At 46.0% G+C, this 19,891-nt stretch overlaps 1 protein-coding gene across 6 annotated transcripts in view; it reads left to right on the top strand.

Moving 5' to 3' along the window:
* LOC118701494 (spindlin-Z-like) overlaps window positions 1–19,891 on the top strand; it is a 110,671-nt gene that overhangs the window by 60,531 nt on the left and 30,249 nt on the right. For 4 of the 6 annotated variants that reach the window (XM_036406136.2, XM_036406139.2, XM_054517763.1 and 1 more), the window contains exon 2: window positions 7,178–7,403. The exons of 1 other annotated variant lie outside the window; for it this stretch is intronic. In XM_036406136.2, the coding sequence (XP_036262029.1) occupies window positions 7,352–7,403 (52 nt within the window). In that variant the 5' untranslated portion in view covers window positions 7,178–7,351. Of the gene's footprint in view, window positions 1–5,020; window positions 5,161–7,177; window positions 7,404–19,891 lie in introns of all 6 variants that reach the window. One more of the 6 variants, XM_036406137.2, reaches the window with a different exon arrangement.

Genomic DNA, 19,891 nt, shown 5'->3' with positions numbered 1-19,891 from the left:
ATATTCGTGATTTGGTGTGACATCAACACTTTTGTTTGCCCTTGACACATTCGAAATTTCGAATTTCATGCATAGCTCCATTGTTGTGGACCCAAAAATTTCCAGTTCCTGCGGTTCGGTAGAAGCCACAGGTAAAAGATGTGTCCAAGCACACCATTCCTTCACAGGATCTTTGATGACCTGCGAAATCTCCATTGGAGAATGCCCTGGAATCGGCCATTCGCCCACTGGCAACCCAACCATGCATGCTGTGAATGGTTTCCCTGGTTTCGAATGTGTCAGGCAGATACTTTCTAAATTTGCTGCCTGGGCTAACGCTTCCCAAACATTTTGTTTTGGCTGACTGATAGGTAGATTTGCTCTATTGCTTAAAGCAACAGATAAAAGCATGAGCATCATGAAGCTCACGACTTCACCCTTATAAAGTTTCATTGTCATGCTCCCACTCAAAGCCACAAAGGAAAAAACCCCCAAAGTTTTTATTCTTTTCGTTTTTCTTCCGAGTCGCTGCTCACAACTTGAGTTTCCTCCTCCGTCTGCATACTCGTTTCTTTGCCTCTGGGATCTGTGCTCTCCTGCTCTGCAGACTGCAGCACTTGCAGCCGTGTTTGAGACCGAGTTTGCATGGCTGTTAACTGAGCTGGCATTGAGGGCTGAATACTTGAATGCTTTTGAGTGGAAGGGGTTTGAACCATAGGATTTGAAACTAAAGGCATCGGGCTCGGAGAGGGGGTGGAGCCCCGGGATGTCGAACCCCGAACGTGGCCCCTCCTTTTCGCCCCAGACGTCACAGAGGATCGGACCCGCCCCCGACCTCGCTCCGCCGGCACTTCCCGCGCATGCGTGCCTTCGGGGACGCCCCCTGCCTCCCCTGGACTGACGTCACTGTCTCCGTCCCGCTCCACCTCCGAAGTCTCCTGGTCTCTGGCCTGCAGGTCACAGGAGATGGATTCGGAGGCGCCTTTTCCGATTCCGATCCGGGCTGTCCTGCTACGAACTTTCTTCGGTGGAGGTGGAGTGCGGTGTTCTCTGCGGCCGCCGCGTCTGCAGATTCTGCTGGCTGCTTTCTGGCTGTTTTCCCAAGGAGTTATCAGTGCTCTCCTGGGAATGAGTCCAGTTCGGGAGCTGCCCACTCGGAGCTTCAAGGCTACCCCTGTGCAAGAGGTGCACAACAGAGCTCACCGTGGCTCAGCGAATGCTGCCGGATGCTGCTGGATCGCCGGTTGCTGCTGAGTAGCTCACTGGGTCGTCCGCCGGGTGCCCACCGGCTGCCCACTGGGTGCCCACCGGGTGCCCACCCAGGGACGCCAAATGTCGGGTTCGGCTGTCTGTCTCTGCCCCGACACGGGTAGTGTGGTTCTTGGGTGGCACGCGTTTTAAAGGATGAGTCTGGACTCTTCAGCTTTTCGGTCTTCAGGTTGTTTATTATTTCTTATCTACAAAATTTTCTGTCTGCTCAACAGAGGTCTGATCTGCAAGCAGTCGCAGGCACTCTCTGACCACCCACGGGGCGGTCATGTCTTTTTATACTAATATCTACGTACACAATATTTACCTTTATTTCCCAATGCTTTTTACCCATGTTGGCAAGTGCACCTTCACCATAAACCAATCCCCAAATGCCAACATCACCACAGGAGATGGAGGACAAGAAGAAGGAAGAAGAAGGACAAGACACGCCCTGATCCCTCCATCTTGTCTCCATAACCCCCCTGTACCTAAAAACCTTAAAATCTATATTTCACTTTCTAAATGTGTCTATTTTACACCTTTTACTCTAAAGTGATTCTCTTGTCCTCAAACTCTTGTTATTTCTGTGGATGGATCAAAATCAAGCCACCAGACACTCTTGGCAACATTCCAGGATTTTCGAGACCCCCAAGGGTTCTCCTGGCATCTCTGAACATCAGGAATGATGTGCTGAGATCCCACATATATAGGGTATAGGAGTTTTGAGAAACAGTCCAATAGTTAGGGTCGAGGCGAATATGACCTGTCGTCTTACAGAGAGATAACGAGGGTCCAAAGGTGGAAGAGGGGCTTTTTTGGTCCAGTCATCATGACTAGGAATTTCTTATCTTAGGCAACTGACTGCCAGGGAGGCCTTGCAGGCCCTGTGGCTGCTACAACCCAGAACCTCCCTGGTTGACCAGGGCTGCTGGTAAATGATTGAAAGTGGCTTGGTAAGCACTTCAGCCAGCTCCCTCAGTACCCTTGAGTGAATCTCATCTACCCCCATTGACTTGTGGAGGTCTAAGTGGCACTGCAGGTCACTGACCATTCCCTCCTGGATTATGGGGGCTTTATTCTGCTCCCCATCTCTGTCTTCCAGCTCAGGAGGCTGGGTACCCTGAGGACAACTGGTCGTACTAAAGATTGAGGCAAAGAAGACATTCAGTACCTCAGCCTTTTCCTCATCCTTTCTTATTATGTTTCCCCCCTCATCCAAAAAAGGATGGAAATTCTTCTTCTCCCTGCTTTTGTTGCTGATGTATTTGTAGAAACACTTTTTGTTGTCTTTTACAGCAGTGGCCAGAGACAAAGCTCTCTGTTCTGCCATGCTAGTTGTCTTCTGTGCTGGTTCATCTTTCAGCATGGGGACAGCCTGCTCCTGCTCCTTTAAGATTTCCTTCTTAAAGCACATCCAGCCTTCCTGGACTATTTTGCCCTTAAGGACTGCCTCCCAAGCAACTCTCTCAACCAGTCTCCTAAATAGGCCAAAGTCTGCCCTCCAGAAGTCTAAGGTGGCAGTTATGTTGACATCTCTCCTTATTTCTTTCATAATTGAAAACTATAATTTCTTGATTGCTTTGCCCAAGATGGCCTCTGATTTTCACTCTGAGCAGTCGTTCTGTATTTACAAACAGCAGGTCCAGCAGGGCACCTTCCCTGGTTGTCTCATTTACCAGCTGTGTCAGGAAGTTCTCTTCCATTCACTCCAGAAACCTCCTGGACTGTTTCCTCTCTGCTCTGTTGTATTTCCAGAAGACATCTGGTAGGTTGAAGTCTCCCATGAGAATAAGGTCCAACAATCACAAGATTTCCCCCAGCTGCTTACAGAATATTTCATCTGCCTCTTCATCCTACTTGGGTGATCTATAACACTCTCACCAGGACATCTGCCTTCTTAGCCTTCTCCCTGATTCTTACTGTAGTGGATTGACTCTGGCTGGATGCCAGACACCCACCAAAGCTGCTCTATCACTCCCCTCTGTAACCAGACAGGAGACACAAAATATAAAAAAAGGATTCATGGGTTGAGAGAATGTCTGGGGGAGATCACTCACCAAATACTGTCATGGGCAGAACACTCAAATTTGAGGTATTAATTTAATTTATTACTCATAAAATCAGAGTAGGACAATGAGAAGTAAAATAAGATCTTAAAAACACCTTCCCCACATCCCTCCCTGCTTCCCAAGCTCTACCTCCTCCCCCCAAGCAGCACAGGGAGACAGGGAATGAGGATTATACTCAGTTCATCACAAGTTGTTTCTGCTGCTGCTCAGGGAGAGGAGTCCTTCTCTTGTTCCAATGTGGGGTCTCTCCCACAGGAAACAGTTCTCTATGAACTTCTCCCGCGTGAGTCCATCCCACGAGCAACAGTCCTCCCCAAATTGCTGCAATGTGGGTCACTCTTCCCATGGAATGCAGTCATTCAGGCACAGCTTCTTCAGTGTGGATCCCCCACAGGGTCACAAGTCCTACCAGGAAACCTGCACCGGCATGGGCTCCTCCCTCCATGGGACTGCAAGTCTCTGCCAGGAGCTACCAAAACCTGGCCATAAAACCCCAGTACACTTACTGATAAACACTCAATTCTATAATACCATCATGTGAGAGACTGAAATGATAACGGCTAATTACTCAATCGGCCATTTGCAAAAGCAGCAGAGTGCTTTGCTGAGAGCAGGTTTGTACCCCCCAACCGAAGGTGAGGAGGAGAGTTTTTGGGTATGTGGTGGCAAAGCCTCTGCTCTGCGAAAAACAGCCCAGGTGCAGAGGGGGTGCACATTTACCACCAGAGGATGACCACTACAAACTGACCTTTGTTTAGATAAACTTGTTGAGCCCTACAATTGTGTACTGGATAACCTGTGACTAATGTTGTTAACAAGCTGGGTTTTAAGCCAGATAAGGGAAAAGGCCCATAAGAAGCAGATCCTGTGTGGTGGGATAATGCTTTTTATCATGTCAATGTCCTCCCTCTCGATAAGGCTCAGGTGGAAAACTCATATATATACACCAGTCATTCAGTGTCCCTCTAATCCGCCCCAAGGGATCTATTAACAAGAACAAGGTCATAACACATTATCAAGCTCCAAAGAATCAAAACACTCCCTAACATACAGGGCTAGCCCACTGCCTCTCCTTCCTTGCCTATCCCTTCTGAAGAGTTTATAGCCATCCTTTGCATCAGTCCAGTCGTGCAAATCATCCCACCATGTTTCTGTGGTGGCAACTGTCATAGTTTTCCTGATGTGCAATAGTTTCCAGTTCCCCCTGTTTGTTGCCCATGCTGTGTGCATTGGTGTAAACGCACTTTAGTTGGGCTAATAACCCTATTGCCTTTTTGTGGGGAGAAGCTCTTATTCATGTGACCATTCTCAGGTACTTCTGGGATTTTTAACACATCATTAACCCTTGCATCCTTACTTTTGCATGGATCTCCATCCCCTACCTCCACTGATATGGCAGACTGAAGGACCTTGGTAGCACACTGTCCCTCAAACATTTGCATGGTACCCCCAGGCTTATCTCTGTTGAGCCTGGTTTTGTCCACATCCCCTTCAAATGTAGTTTAAAGCTGTCTCACTGAGCTCTGCTAACTCCTGAGCTAAAATCTTTTTTTTTCCCCCTTTGAGATGGATGGACCCCATCTGTTGCCAGCAGGCTCGGTGTCATGTAAACTGACCTATGATCAAAACCCAACCCCCAAAATTCTAATGGTAACACCAGTCTCAAAGCCAGGTGTTCATCTGCATGATTTTCCTGTTTATTGCCCCATCATTCCCTGCAGGGAACTGGCAGGACAGAAGAGAACACAACTTGTGCTCCAGATCCTTCAACCAGTTGTCCCAAGGTCCTGAGGTCCCTCTTGGTTGTCTGCAGCCTTCTTGCTGGTACTTTGTCACTGCCCACCTGAAAAAGCAGTAACAGGTAATAGTGGGACGTACCATGCTGGGAAGTATCTTGGTGATGTCCCTTACCCAGGCCCCAGGAAGGCAGCATACTTCCCTATGGGTTGGGTCCAGTCAGCAGGCCCTTTGTTCCTTTTAAAAGAGTCATCAATGACTACTACTTTACTACTACAACCCTTCTTTTTTTTTTTAAGTGAGGAGCTCATGATGCAGTAGGTAGGCTGCCCTGCCCTAGGCAACCCCTCCAGCCTGGATGGACTTTCATCCACATTCTCATTTCCCTGGTCCTCAGATTCCAGGGGTCATAACTATTGTATAAGGGCATCTGGGAAGGTGAAGTAGCTCAGGAGGGGATTTGCCTGCCATCCTGAGTAGAAACCCATTTCTACACCCCTCCATCTCCACAGTCCCCTCCTTCTTCCTGGTGGGGAGAGGGTAGGATATCTATTGCTACTTGTGAAGTAGATGGCGGGTCATCTGTCTAAGGCATGGTAGAGTCCCACTCCACTGGTCAATCTCCTCAGAGTCCCTAATACTTCTTAGCCTTTCTACTTCTCTCAGCTCTGCCACTGGGCTGAGCAGATTGTTGACCTGATTGCACCTCACACAGCTGTTTTCTCTGTTGCCCTGTGTTCTGGTTTAGGGCAAATTTGGGAGAAAACCTCCAAAAGGGCCACCCCACAAAGCAAACCCACATGGCCCCTCCCCCCAACCGGTTCAGGAAGAATTTACTCAGAGAGAAGTGGAAAAAACCTGTTTATTTATCAGGCAAAGCACTCCCCAACACAAAAAATGAAAAATACCAGATGACAAAACTCATTCATTGCTCTAAAGAGATGACAAATTCAGAAAGTCTCTCCGGTGGGTGGTGGCTCTGTTATCAGTCCCTCCGGTGCTGGGAAAGGCTGTTGCCCAGAGTAGGCCCTGGTTGGCTACAAAGTGCAAGCTCTCAGTGTTTCCCTGGGTCCCAGTCCAGAGCAGGTTCCAATGGTTCCAAAAAAAGGGAAAGAAAAAACAGTCCAGGGAACTTCTCTGCCTCAGCTAGCTAAACTAACTAAAAAACGATGGAGCGCGGTGTTCTGCCTCATCCATGCCCAGACACCACAGTGGAGGACTGAGAGCAGGCTGATAACAAAACTCTGTGCTTCTTCTTCTCCCCGCCTTCACTCTCAGAGCCAGTCTTGAAGGCACAGAATGTAATATCCAGTATAAACAGAACACCTGGTTGGGGATACAAGCATCATAACATCACCCTAGGATACCCTCTAGGAGCAGCGCCTGACTCTGGCACTCCTTGCAGCCTAAGACCTGGATGGCTGTGTGTTTTTGTGAACACTCCATTTGGGTTGCCGCATCCTTTCTGGTGTGCATAGAGGAAACAGATTCTGTCTAAGTCGAAACCATATCTGTGCTCCCTTGGCAAGGGTGATGGCCATCAACTCAGCTAACTACTCCAGCTGCAGAGCCTCAGTGCTCTCCCTGCACACCCTTCCTCGTGGTCTGCCATGCAAACTTCTGCACCATGCCACGCATTGTTTGTGGGTTTTTTTTCCACAGAAGGTGGAAAAATCCCACTTGGCTTTTTTTTTTTTTTTTTGTTCAAGTCTATTGACAGATGGGTGCTGTAATGCAGACAAGAATGTTTACCTTCCATGCCTTGCATCTCTCACAGTAACCATCTGTGTAAGCATAAAGGTGGTACAGACTAAGCTGAAAACTATTATAGAAACTTTCAGAGGAAATATGGAGTTTTGTCCCTGAAATACAATAATTTTTTTAAAACAGGAATAGCTGCTTTGTAACTTGGGGAGGGTGAGAATCCTATGCTTTCATGCTCTCTCTACTGGTGTTTTCATTATAATTTTCAAATGTAGTATGGGAGTTCTGAAAATTAGTTCATAGTATGGAATGCATCCAGTATAACAGAATATGAAGAGACTTCTCATTGAACATGAAAGAAAAAATATTCTGTTTCACTTCATTGTTTATTTTAACCAAATCTCAAATCAGGCTATCTTTTCTGATTTGTTTTTCAGAGTGATATAACTGAAAGTGCTTCTCCTATATTTGAGGAAGAACGAATTGATGATTGGATGGTATATTAATAAGTAGCTGTTGTATTACGAGAATAAAAAGATATCTGGGGAGTTGGGAAGAACTGGATTTTGACCCTAGTCTAGCAGCTCTGCTGCTCACTTAAACACAGATGAATGAAGACCCCATTTGGAAAATCACCAGGTCAGCGGTCCAGAGCTGATGCAGGTGAGGTGTTACTGAATTTGAGTATTGTTGTTTTTTAGTGGGTAAAAAAGTGTCCTTACAGAGTTTTCTTATGTACTCATGGCTTTATGAAACTGTTACTGTTTGGTTTTGATTGGGACGGTTGATGGTTGTTGGGTTTTTTTTTAAGATAAGAATTATTGGAATTGTGGGATTGAAAGGATATACATAAATTTAAGCTGTACAGAATTACATTTATGAAGTTGTACTGGTTTTGGCTAGGATTGAGTTAAATACCTTTGCAGTAACTGGCCTGGTGCTATGTTTTGGATTTGTGCTGAAAAGTGTTGATAACACTGATGTTACTGCTGAACAGTGCTTATACAGTGTCAAGGCCTTCTCTCTTTCTCATGTTGCAAGAGAAAGACAAACATAGGTGGTGATGGAATTATTTGCTGGATGTTTCCTAATTTTAGGTGTAGATTAGGAAAGTGTACCAGGTAGTCATTATTAGGAGACTTCAAAACCAACCTTAGTTTAAGACAATTTTATGGGGTGCAGACTTTGAAATGTTATCTCCCCTTAGTTTCAACCACTTCCCTTTCAACAATAAGAAGAGACAAATATGAAGAGATAAGTGAAAAAATAACCGTTTACTAAAAAAAAAACAGCAATAAACAAGAAAACAGCAATAACCACTAGATACAAAGGTGCTGAGTTACATGGTGCTCTCCCCGAGAAAAAAGAAAACAATATGGCTACCACCTGGACAGCCTAGTGGCCCAGAGGACAAAGACAAGATGGTGGAGAAGCTCCCATTTGCCAAGGTGGCAGCCACCATGGCAGCCCATGTGGCCCAGAGGACAAAGACAAGATGGCAGAGAAGCCCTCTTCTCCAGACCGTGCAGCCATGAGAGAGAACAAAGGAAAACAAAACAGCAACCAAGCCTCTGCAGTTCCAGAACTCCCCCCCACCCCCAAACAACAAAAGGAGCAGGGAAAAAGAAAACCTGGAATAACCTATTTTTGTCTAAAAGGCTCCAATGCTGCTGAAACACTGGAAGAAACTTCCTGACATTTGCAGACTCAACCCCCACTCAGTAGCTTGAAACTCATGTAGAGTGGCTCCAATGCTGCTGAAATGCTGATTCCTGTGAGGCAGCGGGAGGCAGGGACTCTCTTGCTCTTTTCTTGCTGAAAGACCTTGCAATATGATATAAATTAAAATTATAGTGAGTTTGTTGTATTTTATTAAAATAATTTTTTAAAAAAATAACTGGGAGAAAAAAGCTATCAAAAGCACAACTAGGTTAAGTGACAAGAAGCTGGAATTAGAAAACCAAATCAGGTGTTATGACTTAGAAGTGGTGGCTTCTTTGAAAAAGCTAGTTTTCCTCTGTCCTGCCTGTCTGCCTACAAAGGTGCAAGGAGCACAGTTGCCTGTCTCACTGTCAAGGTGTCCTGGTTCCAGCCAGGACAGAATTAATTTTTTTCAGTAGCCAGGAGGGAGCATGACTGGAGTACAGAGGCTATTCTATATCACCTCATGTCATTGCTGGGAGCAGGAGAAAGGGCTCTTTTATGGGGAGAAGGGGCTCCTTCCAGAAGAGAAAATATGGCAGAGGGAGCCTTCTGGTATTGTCTGTTATCGTGGAGTTTTTCCATGTGAATCATTTCTTTTCTTGTACATTCTGTTATTAATATTGTTGCTGTTACTGTTCATTTTCTTATCTTATTGTTGTTTCCAGTAAATTGTTCTTATCTCAACCTGTGATCTTTGCTTTTTGTGCCTCTAGCTCTCCTCTCCAGCCATCCACAGTGGGGAGGAGGAGGTGAAAACAGGGGAGCAAGAGAGAACAGTGTGTGGTTTGGAGAGTTGGTGGGGGCACTGAATTGGGAAGTACCATTCCTAAACCACGGCACAAGGTCACAGAAGGAACTTGCCATAAGATAAGCCACCACAGTGGGAACTTGACTTAAGCACAAAAGGGAGGAATTTGCAACAGGAAGGCACTAATTCCAGGCCTGGTGAGGCAAGATCTGGTTAGCACATCCTGGTTAATGCATCCAGACAATAATTCCCACTGTGGAAAAGAGAGCAACTGCTCATACACATATCACCCCAAGTTATGGGAACAGCATCTGTGACCACTCTGTGATACTTTGAACTTGGACTGTATAAAGGTGGTACCCTCAGAAGAACAATTCTGGGACCCCCACCACTGAGAAGCCCGGAGTGAAGAAGGACCAATGGCATGCTGATGTATTCGTGGGTGGTGACTGTCTTCTGCTTGATTTCTCTCTCTCTCTCTCTCTCTCCACCCTTTACTCTTTTCTATTTCTTTCTATCTCTCTACCTCACATTTATTGTAAAATGAAATCCGTATTGCATAAGGTCTCATTTGCTATTTGGTCAGAAGCATCTCTCACTAATCAGATCTTACCAAAACAAAAGGCCTTTATTTGCTGTAAAGTAGGTTTAAAAGAGGATAAAAATATATTTGACTGAAGTATCCAGGTTTTTGAAGTTTACCTCAACTGGGAAACAGAATTAATATTTCCATCTTGAGAAATAAAGGATAACACCCAAAATGGAGAAACAAAGGAAAACCAAACTTGTTTCTTATTTTTTCACAACAGTAGAGCATGTGTCTAGAGTCTCAGTAATTTTGTTAAAATATAGAGCAGACTCCCAGGATATAGTTTCAGTAGATCAGTCAGCTCCTTAGTGCTTGGCCTTGTGTTTGTGCTTCTAATTAGAGCATGTTTCTCCTCAATATAGGTGAATCCTGATTTTTTTTTTATTAACATAATCCAGTTGAATTGTCTGTGAGATAAATTGTGATTACTCTGGTGTCCTGGTTATTGGTATTGTCTTTGCTGTTCATTTTTCTTATTTCATTGCAGTTTACAGTAAATTGTTCTTATCTCAAGCTGTAATCTTTACCATTTTGTGCCTCCCATTCTCTTCTCCATCCCACCATGTGGGGAGGGGGGAGGAAAGTGAGCCAGTGGCACATGGTCTGGGGTGTTTTCAGTGGGAACACTAAATTGGGGAATACCATTCCTAAACCATGACACCTTGTGTTTACATTTATATTTCAACTTTTTGAGCCTAGTGATCACTTGTTTTATGCTGTACAAATGTAATGCATCGTCCTTTACAGTCCTTCCTAGCTGTTACCAGTACTGTCCTTGGGAATTATTAAGAGATTCCACTCCCAGATTCTACTACTTTAAGATGCAATGAAATCTTTTGGGAGAGTCAGGAATTCATTTGACCACTCTTCTCCTGGTCTGGTTTCCCAAACTCTTAGAGTTGACTTTGGGCAGGCAATATTAGGTGTAAATAAACACATCTCTGAAATTTTCAGGTCATTCAAAGTAATTCTGAAAGACATCAAATCAAGATTAATTCTCATGTGATTGCATGGTGTTTCCACAGCAGATACTGAAATATAATTTTTAAATGTCCAGCTTTTGCTGCCTGCCATAAAGACAGGATATTCTGAGAAATAAGCAGCTGTGGTTTGTTTTGAAGAGTCCATCTAATTTTGATAGACTGAATGGAGAGTATCATCTGATATGATGACAATTAAAAACATTACTAGTAGCTTTCTCCCATCCCTCTTCCTTTTCTTTCCTCCTACCTGCTCCAGTTGAAATGTGTGTACTTTCTCTACAGTCCACACCCTCAAAGAATGTTTATTTTATTTCTGTGTTGTCTTACCCTTTTTCTTTCTCTGTAAGGTAGAAGCATTCAGAAACATGGCTCCTAGTTTTGCTATTGAATTTAACAGTATTTTAAGGATACATTAGGTAGAATTAATCCAGGCTCAAAAAGCAAAGGCCATCTGGCAATTAAATGCTTAAGTCTTTTGTTCTTGACTTTTTATTATTGAAAATATTTAGGTTTTTAGTCATGAGAGATTGAGCCATATATATTTTCTTCTTCCTCAGATCTATCCAAGTTTGACTGTTTGCTGCTTATTATAAAGAAGCATAAAACTAATCACTTTGTGTATTTGTTTTTTGGGTTTTTTCCTTTCTGATCTTCAGTATTAACTTCTGGTTTTATATTCATGGCAAATTATATCAACACTGTTTATTTTGAATGATGTCTAAAACATGGCATTTCATGGAATGTGCAAGTTGAAACAGTAGCACTTGTCATTCCATAGTCAGGACAAGGTAAAGGATACAAACTTAAATCCATTCAATGACATTCATGGTATATAGAATCAGATAACTATCCATTATTGTTTTCTAATTACTGTTAACATCTTTGAAGTCATATTATTGCTTGAGACCAAACCAAGCTTGACCCCAAAATACTTGACACACTAATTTCTCACTTGAAATATTTATCTGAATGTATTGCTGTACTGGGCTTGCATGGCAAGGTTTTGGTAGCAGGGAGCTACAGGAGTGGCTTCTGTGAGATGCTGCTGGAAGCTTCACCTTATGTCTGGCAGAGCCAATGCCAGGTGGCTCCAAGACAGACCCACTACTGGCCAACGTTGAGCCGATCAGCAATGGTAGCAATGCATCTGGAGTAACACATTTAAGAAGGGAAAAAAGTTATTGCACAGAAGTAATTGTGGCCAGAGAAGAGAGGAGAATATGGGAGAGGAACAACTCTGCAGACACCAAGGTCAGCGCAGAAGGAGAGGAAGGACGTGCTCCAGGTGCCAGAGCTGAGATTCCTCTGCATCCTATGGTGAAGACCATAGTGATGTCAGACTGTCCCCCTGCAGCCCATGGAGGCCCCAGGGGGTGCAGAGATCCACCTGCAGCCCATGGAGGAGACCCACTGCCAGAAAGAAGGCTGTGAACCTGTGGGAAGCCTGTGCTGGAGCAGCCTGTTCCTGAAGGACTGCACCCCATGGAAGGGACCCATGCTGGAGCAGTTCATGAAGAACTGCAACCTGTGGGAGGGACTCATGTTGAAGAAGTTTGTGGAGGACTGGCTCCTGTGGGAGGGACCCCACAGTGAAGAAGGGGAAGGACTCCACTCCCTGAGGGGGAAGCAGCAGAAATGACACGTGATGAACTGACCCTCACCCCCAATCCCTGTCTCCCTGAACCGCTGGAGGGAAGGAGGTAGAGACTCAGTTATAAAGTTAAGCCTGGGAAGGAGGGAGGAGTGGAGGGAAAATGTTTTTAATATTTGGTTTTACTTATTATCTTTCTCTGATTTGATTGGTAATAAATGCAATTAATATCCCCAAGTTGAGTCTTTTTTGCCTGTGATGGCAATCAGTGAATGATCTCTCCCTGTCCTTATCTCAATTTACGAACCTTTCATTGTATTTTCTCCCCTCTGTTCAACTGAGGAGGGAAGTGAGAAAGTGGCTTTGGTGGGCACCTGACATTCAACCAAGGTGAAGCCACCACAATTGCCCTTGAAATTGTTGGCAAGTTTTTAAATGTCTTCCTTTGTATTGGACACTTGACAGTGAGTGACTAATGCCAATTATGCTTCTGTCAGAAGCCAGGTGATACTAGACATTTCAGGATGATTTGTCTAAACAAAGTTTCTGCTTTGCTTGTTATGTTTGGCGTTCTCTGTTAAAGGTGACTATCAACATCATCAGCTAATCATGCCTGATGCATTTGGTGGCCTTTGATGACAGGATTAAAGAGGTGGTGGATGAGGGAAGAGCAGCTGACATCACCTACCTGGACTTGTGCAAAGCATTTGACATCCTGGTCTCTAAACTGGAGAGATGTGGTTTTGATGGGTGGAGCAGTCAGTAGAGAAGGAATTGGCTGGATGGTCACTTTCAGACTTGTGATCAACAGCTCAATGTCCAAGTGGAGATTAATGACAAGTGGTGTTCTTCAGGGGTCAGTATTGGGACCGGCACTGTTTTTTACCATCTTTTTCAGTGACATGGACAGTGGGATCGAGTCCACCCTCAGCAAGTTTGCCAACAACATCAAGCTGTGTGCTGTGGTCAACATGCTGGAGTGAAGGGATGCCATCCAGAGGGATCTTGACAGGTTTGAGAGGTGGATCTCTGCGAACCTCATGAAGTTCAACAAAGTCGCGTGCAAGGTCCTGAACCTGGGTTGGGGCAATCCCAAGCACAAATACTTGCTTGATGGAAAATGGATTGAGAGCAGCCCTGAGGAGAAGGACATGGAGATGTTAATGGATAAGGAGCTTGACATGAGACATCTGTCGCAGACATCTTTCATGAAAAATCCTTTCTTAGGATTTTTCCTTGTGACAAGCTGCAGTTCAGCAACCAAAGTAAACAATGGTTATCTGCTGCTGTGGAATGCAACAGGTGATTGGTCTCCTGTGGGTGTTTGGATTTCTTGACCACTCATGGCAGAGCTGGCTCTTGCTCTGTCTGAGACACAGATCCTTGTTATTCATTCTTTTCTATTCTTAGCTTAGCTAGCTGCTGAAGAAACTTTTCCTTTCTATTGCTTTTTAGTATAGTCTTAATGTAACATATATCATAAAATAATAAATCAAGCCTTCTGATCATGGAGTCAACATTCTCATCTCTTCTTCATCCTGAAAACCCTTGTGACCACAGTCACAATTGGTGACCCCCGACTGAGGAGGACAATCATCACTTGGTGAGACCACCAGAGGAGCATTGCTGCACTGGGTAAACCCTGAATGTGTGGCATTGATGGTTGCTTCACAAGTGACCACAGCAGTGGATTCTAGCCAGGAGCTGAAGAACTGAAGATCCGAATTTGGACAGAGTTCACAGCAAGGCTGACCACAAAGGGAACCTTCTGAAAAGCCTCCAGGAAGATGTTCGGAAAGCTCAGCAGAACCATGCAGATAGCCAGAGAGTCCTGGACACTGTCACAAGGTACTGTTGGTTTTTCCCCTCCTAAAGATGAGGCCATTCGCAGTTTGTGGCTGCTCATCTGGAGGACTCCTCCTCTAGAGGATGAGGTTCCATTCTCCCCTTCAGAGGAGAAACTTATTGCCCTCTGGCAAAAATGGGGTGAAGAGGACAGAATTCTCCTGTTGGAGGCAGATCTCTATGAGTTTTTTCGATGGGCAAAGCTCTTTGGTTTTTTTACGAATGTGCTATATGCCCTCGATATGTTTGTCTGGGAGTGTATGGGCTCCATTTTCCAATTCTTTTTATACCGGGGGTTCGGATGCCCCTCGATTTATCCAACCTTTTTGAAGCTCTTTCTAGTCTTGAAACGGAGAGCAGCTGTTTTTCCCTGGATTGCTAACTGCAAGGGCAAAGCCCCGTTCCCCCCAATTCCGGGGGAAGACACTTTGGAGGGGGACGCTCTGCTGCTTTCCAGCCCCCCTGAACCACAGTGGGGGGGCGAAGTTTCGCCCGCAGCCGAAGTTTTTTGTACTGCGTCTTCGGAGCATGCTCAGACGGAGCCGTTTGTTCCCCCCTCCCGTTGCTCTCAGGGGGGATGGGAGTGGGCGGCGCTGCCCCGGCCAGCGCCACGGGCACCGCCCCAACCCGCCCCGCGGGTGCGGGCGGTTCCCCGCGCGGCCCGTCCCGCGGCCGCCCCTCCGGGGGAGCCTGTGGGCGCTCCGGCCGCGGTTCCGCCGGCTTCCCTGCCTGCATCTATCTCAGAGACACCGCTTCCCGCGGCTGCGCCGATGTTGCTGGGCAACAGCGATCCACCGCTCCCCCCGGCCGTCCCGCCGCCTTCTGCGACTGCGGTTCTGCGGCCGATGTCAGAGTCCGGCGCAGAAGAAGCTGCCGACCCCGTGCCGCCCCCGCCGCCCCCCCAGGCGGCCCCGCTGCCTGCCCCTGCGGGGACTCCGTTCTCCATGTCCGCGTCAGAGGCTGTCCTGGAGCCGGCGGCAGCCGCAGCGGCGCCTCCTGCATCCAGCGTGACTTCCTCCCCGAGTTTTTCGGGTTGTCCCGGGGCTGCCCCTACGGGGGGAGCTGGGACAGGGGAAGAGGGCGTCAGCCTGTCCTTCCGTGGAGGAGGCATGGCCCGACAGCTGGCTGTGGGCGCAGCGCGGCTGCCTGTTTTCAAGATCAGCATTCTTGGCGGGTTGGGGGGTGTTTGGTCCGGGTTTTCCCCCTGGGGGATGCGAATCTCTCTGCCGCCCCTCGCGCGCCCCAGCGGCGAGGGGGAGGTGGGTCCCGAAAGTTCTGCCCCTGGTCCCCAGCCCAGAGGGGGTGGCGGTGGTGCCGTGAGGCAGATGGGAGGAACACCTGGTGCATTTGCATTGCAGAGGCAGAGGGCACAGCAGGAAGCGAGCATCGCTTGTCTGCTGTGGGGAAAGGACATCCCCAGACCCGAGGCGAAGTTTCTCGGGACAGCTTCTGTCTTCCCATTGCCGGCATGCCTCGGTGATTTTGGGGAAAGGAAGCGTTTGGTCACCCCTTCTGCCATTGTACTGGCAGCAGGGTGCGGGTCTGTGCCAATGCAGAGCCTGCCTCGGGGGCTGGGCCTGGGCTGTCTGGCTTGGTTGCTTGGGCCAGGGCCACCTCCCAGCCTCCTGTTGAGTTTGGGGGCTTTGCTTCCCCCTTCTGGTCCTGGGCCACCTTTCAGTGGGCCAGGTCTGGGGTTCCTGATCCTTCCACATGGGCCAGGGCCCCCAAGGGCCTCTCTCTGGCTCCTCTGCTGCTGCTGCTGCTCTTTCCGACAAGACAAAAAAAAAAAAAAAAAAAAAAAAAATTAAATTGAATAAAAAAGGGTGAAAGAGCTGGCAGCAGCTCAGAGGCATTGAGGAGCCAGGGATTGGCTTCAGCCCAAGTTGTTCAATGAAGGGCTGTGGCAAGACATTTCAGAAATTTTCTAATTTTCTCAAAATTGTTTGAAGACTGTCAATGGACTTTTGATAAATATTGATGGACCTTTCTGTAGCAAGCCTGTTTCAGGACCAAAAGAAACTTTCAGATATGGCAAAGAGGAACATCTTCAAGCCATGGACTTTTCCTGAAACTCAGCTGCTTGGACTTGAATTTTCTTTGCATTGTTTTTGCATTTTCTTATATTATAGAATTGTTTTAGTAATATGATAGAATTTTATGTTCTACAGGTGAAGAAATTCCCAGTGCATTCCACAGGAGCACTTGAGTGGAGTTTGATTGGCAACAGATAACCTGTCAAGTGTTTGTCTTTTTCTTCGGCATGAGTACAGCAGAGAAAATTACAAACACTTTTTCCTTTTAATTTAACTAAATAAAAAAAGGGTGACATGTCGCAGACATCTTTCATGAAAAATCCTTTCTTAGGATTTTTCCTTGTGACAAGCTGCAGTTCAGCAACCAAAGTAAACAATGGTTATCTGCTGCTGTGGAATGCAACAGGTGATTGGTCTCCTGTGGGTGTTTGGATTTCTTGACCACTCATGGCAGAGCTGGCTCTTGCTCTGTCTGAGACACAGATCCTTGTTATTCATTCTTTTCTATTCTTAGCTTAGCTAGCTGCTGAAGAAACTTTTCCTTTCTATTGCTTTTTAGTATAGTCTTAATGTAACATATATCATAAAATAATAAATCAAGCCTTCTGATCATGGAGTCAACATTCTCGTCTCTTCTTCATCCTGAAAACCCTTGTGACCACAGTCACAGACATCAATGTGTGCTTCCAGCCCAGAAAGCCAATTGTATCCTAGGCTGCATCAAAAGAAGTGTAGCCAGTAAGTTGAGGGAGGTGATTATCCCTCTCTACTCCATTCTGGTGAGACCCTACCTGGAGTACTACTTTCAGATCTTGGACCCTGAACAGAAAAAGGACATGGATCAACAAGAGCGAGTCCAGAGGAGGGCCACAAAGGTGATCAGAGGGATGGAACATCTCTCCTAGGACAATAGGCTGAGAGAGTTGGAGTTGTTCAACATGGAGAAGAGAAGGCTTCGGGGAGACCTTATAGCAGCCTTCCAGTACCTAAAGGGGGCCTACAGGCAAGCCGGAGAGGGACTTTTCACAAGAGCATGGAGTGATAGGACAAAGGGGAATGGCTTGAAACTGAAAGGAGGTAGGTTTAGATTGGATATTAGAAAGAAATTCTTTACTTTGAGGGTGGTGAGACACCAGAGCAGGTTGCCCAGAGAAGTTGTGGATGCCCCACCCCTGGAAGTGTTCAAGGCCAGGTTGGATCTGAAGGTGTCTCTGCTCATGGCAGGGGGGTTGGAACTAGATGATCTTAAAGGTCCCTTCCAACCCAAATCATTCTATGATTTTAATATATATGTTAAACATTAATGTATTAAACTATTTTTATTTGCTCTCAAATATTTTGTCATTAAGACATAGTAATAATTACAATATCATGTATTTACTAATAAATATTTTTGTAAAGAAACTGTACAAGCTATTTGGAATTTTAAAAGTCTTCTGCACAGTTGATTTGTTGCCTTAGTGTAAGATAAGGTTTATGTCTACCTTATGCTGTGAGAGTTTATTTCTCCCTTTAATACCTGGGGGAAAAAAGTAAAATATACAGAAGGAAAGAAATCCTAAAACATCAGAAGTTTAGTATTCCTATTCCTGCAGGAAAAACAAAAACAGAAAGGCATTTCTATTGTGAATTTGTTCTAATGAGCTTTACCACTTGTCATGGTTTGACACTGGCCAAACACCAGGCACTCACGATAGCCACTCACGTGCCCTCCCCTGCTACAGCTGGGCAGAGGAAAGGAAAAAAAAATTAATGAAGGCTTCATGAGTTGAAATGAGGACCAGGAGAAAACACTCCAAGGGCAAAACAGGTTCAACTTAGAAGTACAAAGTGAATCTATAACTAACATTGTCAGGGGAGGATAATGAGAAGTAAAATAAGCCCTTAAAAACACCTTTTTCCCCCAACCCCTCCCTCCTTCCCACCAACAGTGCAGGGAGACAGGGCATGGGGTTTTTGGTCAGTTCGTCACCCGAGATCTTCCACTGCTCATGGACAGAAGTTGCTCCCCTGCTACGCTGTGGGGTCCCTCCCACGGGGGACAGTTCTCCATGAGCTTCTCCAACGTGGTTTCAATCTCTCGAGCAGTAGTCCTCCCAAAACTGCTGCAATGTGAATTCCCCCCCATTGGCAGACAGTCCTTCCAAAACTGCTGCGGCATGGGTCACTCTTGCTTGGGGTGCAGTCCTCCAAGGACAGGCTGCTTCAGCCTGGAATCAGGGGCTTATCCCTCTGTATTTAGCATTGGTGCAGCCTCACCTTGAGTGCACTTCTTGGCCCCTGCCCTAGGGTGATGTTATGATGCTTGTATCCCCAACCGGGTGTTCTGTTTATGCTGGATATTATATTCTGTGCCTTCAAGACTGGCTCTGAGAGTGAAGGCAGGAAGAAGAAGAAGCACAGAGTTTTGTTATCAGCCTGCTCTAATTCCTCCACTGTGGTGTCTGGGCATGGATGAGGCAGAACACCACGCTCCATCGTTTTTTAGTTAGTTTAGCTAGCTGAGGCAGAGAAGTTCCCTGGACTGTTTTTCTTTCCCTTTTTTTTTTTTTTTGGAACCATTCGAACCTGCTTTGGACTGGGACCCAGGGAAACACTGAGAGCTTGCACTTTGTAGCCTACCAGGGCCTACTCTGGGCAGCAGCCTTTCCCAGCACCGGAGGGACTGATAAGAGAGCGACCACCCACAGGAGAGACTTTCTGAATTTGTCATCTCTTTAGAGCAATGAATGAGTTCTGTCATCTGGTATTTTTCATTTTTTGTGTTGGGGAGTGCTTTGCCTGATAAATAAACAGGTTTTTTCCACTTCTCCCTGAGTGAATTCTTCCTGAACCGGTTGGGGGGAGGGGCCGTGTGGGTTTGCTTTGTGGGGTGGCCCTTTTGGAGGTTTTCTCCCAAATTTGCCCTAAAGCAGGACATCCCCCCAATTAAAAAAAGATGTGAAGGTTCTTTAATTGCCCCAAGAAGAGGGCAACAATGCTGTTGACAGGACCGGAAGGAATGTCCTTTGAGGAATGGCAAAGGACTTTGGTCTTATCTAGCTTGGAAGAAAAAAGGCTAAACTGTGATCTCATTGCTCTCTACAGCTTCCTGAGTAGGGGAACTGGAAAGGGAAGTGCTGAGCTATTCTCCCTGGTATCCAGTGACAGTACATGTGGGAATGGTTCAAAGCTGCATCAGGGGAGGTTTAGACTTGACCTTAGGAAACATTTCTTTACCGAGAGGGTGGTCAAACTCTGGAACAGGCTTCCTAGAGAGGCAGTCGATGCCCCAAGCCTGTCAATGTTTAAGAGGCATTTGGACATTGTTTTTGTGGCCTTCCTCTGGGCTCACTCTAACAGATCCATGTCTTTCTTGTGCTCAAGTTCTTCATGTACCTTGTTACCATCTCTTCTTGTAAGTGGGCTATATTCACATTCTTCATCTAAGTGTTGTAACTTTTTATTAAACTGGCCACTACCTTAAGCTACCAACACAAGAAACTGAGCAGTACTGTTTGCTCAGTTGGTTTTTCTCTAGAGCTAGGTATATGAACAAGCAAGTTCTTGAAATCTGTCAGGACCTGTCAAGCTCATTTTTATTTGACAGCAAAATGGGGTAGTCTACTGTCAAACTCTCAGTTCAATTTGTAAATATTTGTTAGTTTGGTACATGTCA

The sequence above is a fragment of the Molothrus ater genome, chromosome W (genome assembly GCF_012460135.2).
Source record: "Molothrus ater isolate BHLD 08-10-18 breed brown headed cowbird chromosome W, BPBGC_Mater_1.1, whole genome shotgun sequence".
Lineage (NCBI taxonomy): Eukaryota > Metazoa > Chordata > Aves > Passeriformes > Icteridae > Molothrus > Molothrus ater.
The sequence above is the reverse complement of the archived record's forward strand: the minus strand, read 5'-3'. Positions and strand labels throughout refer to the sequence as shown.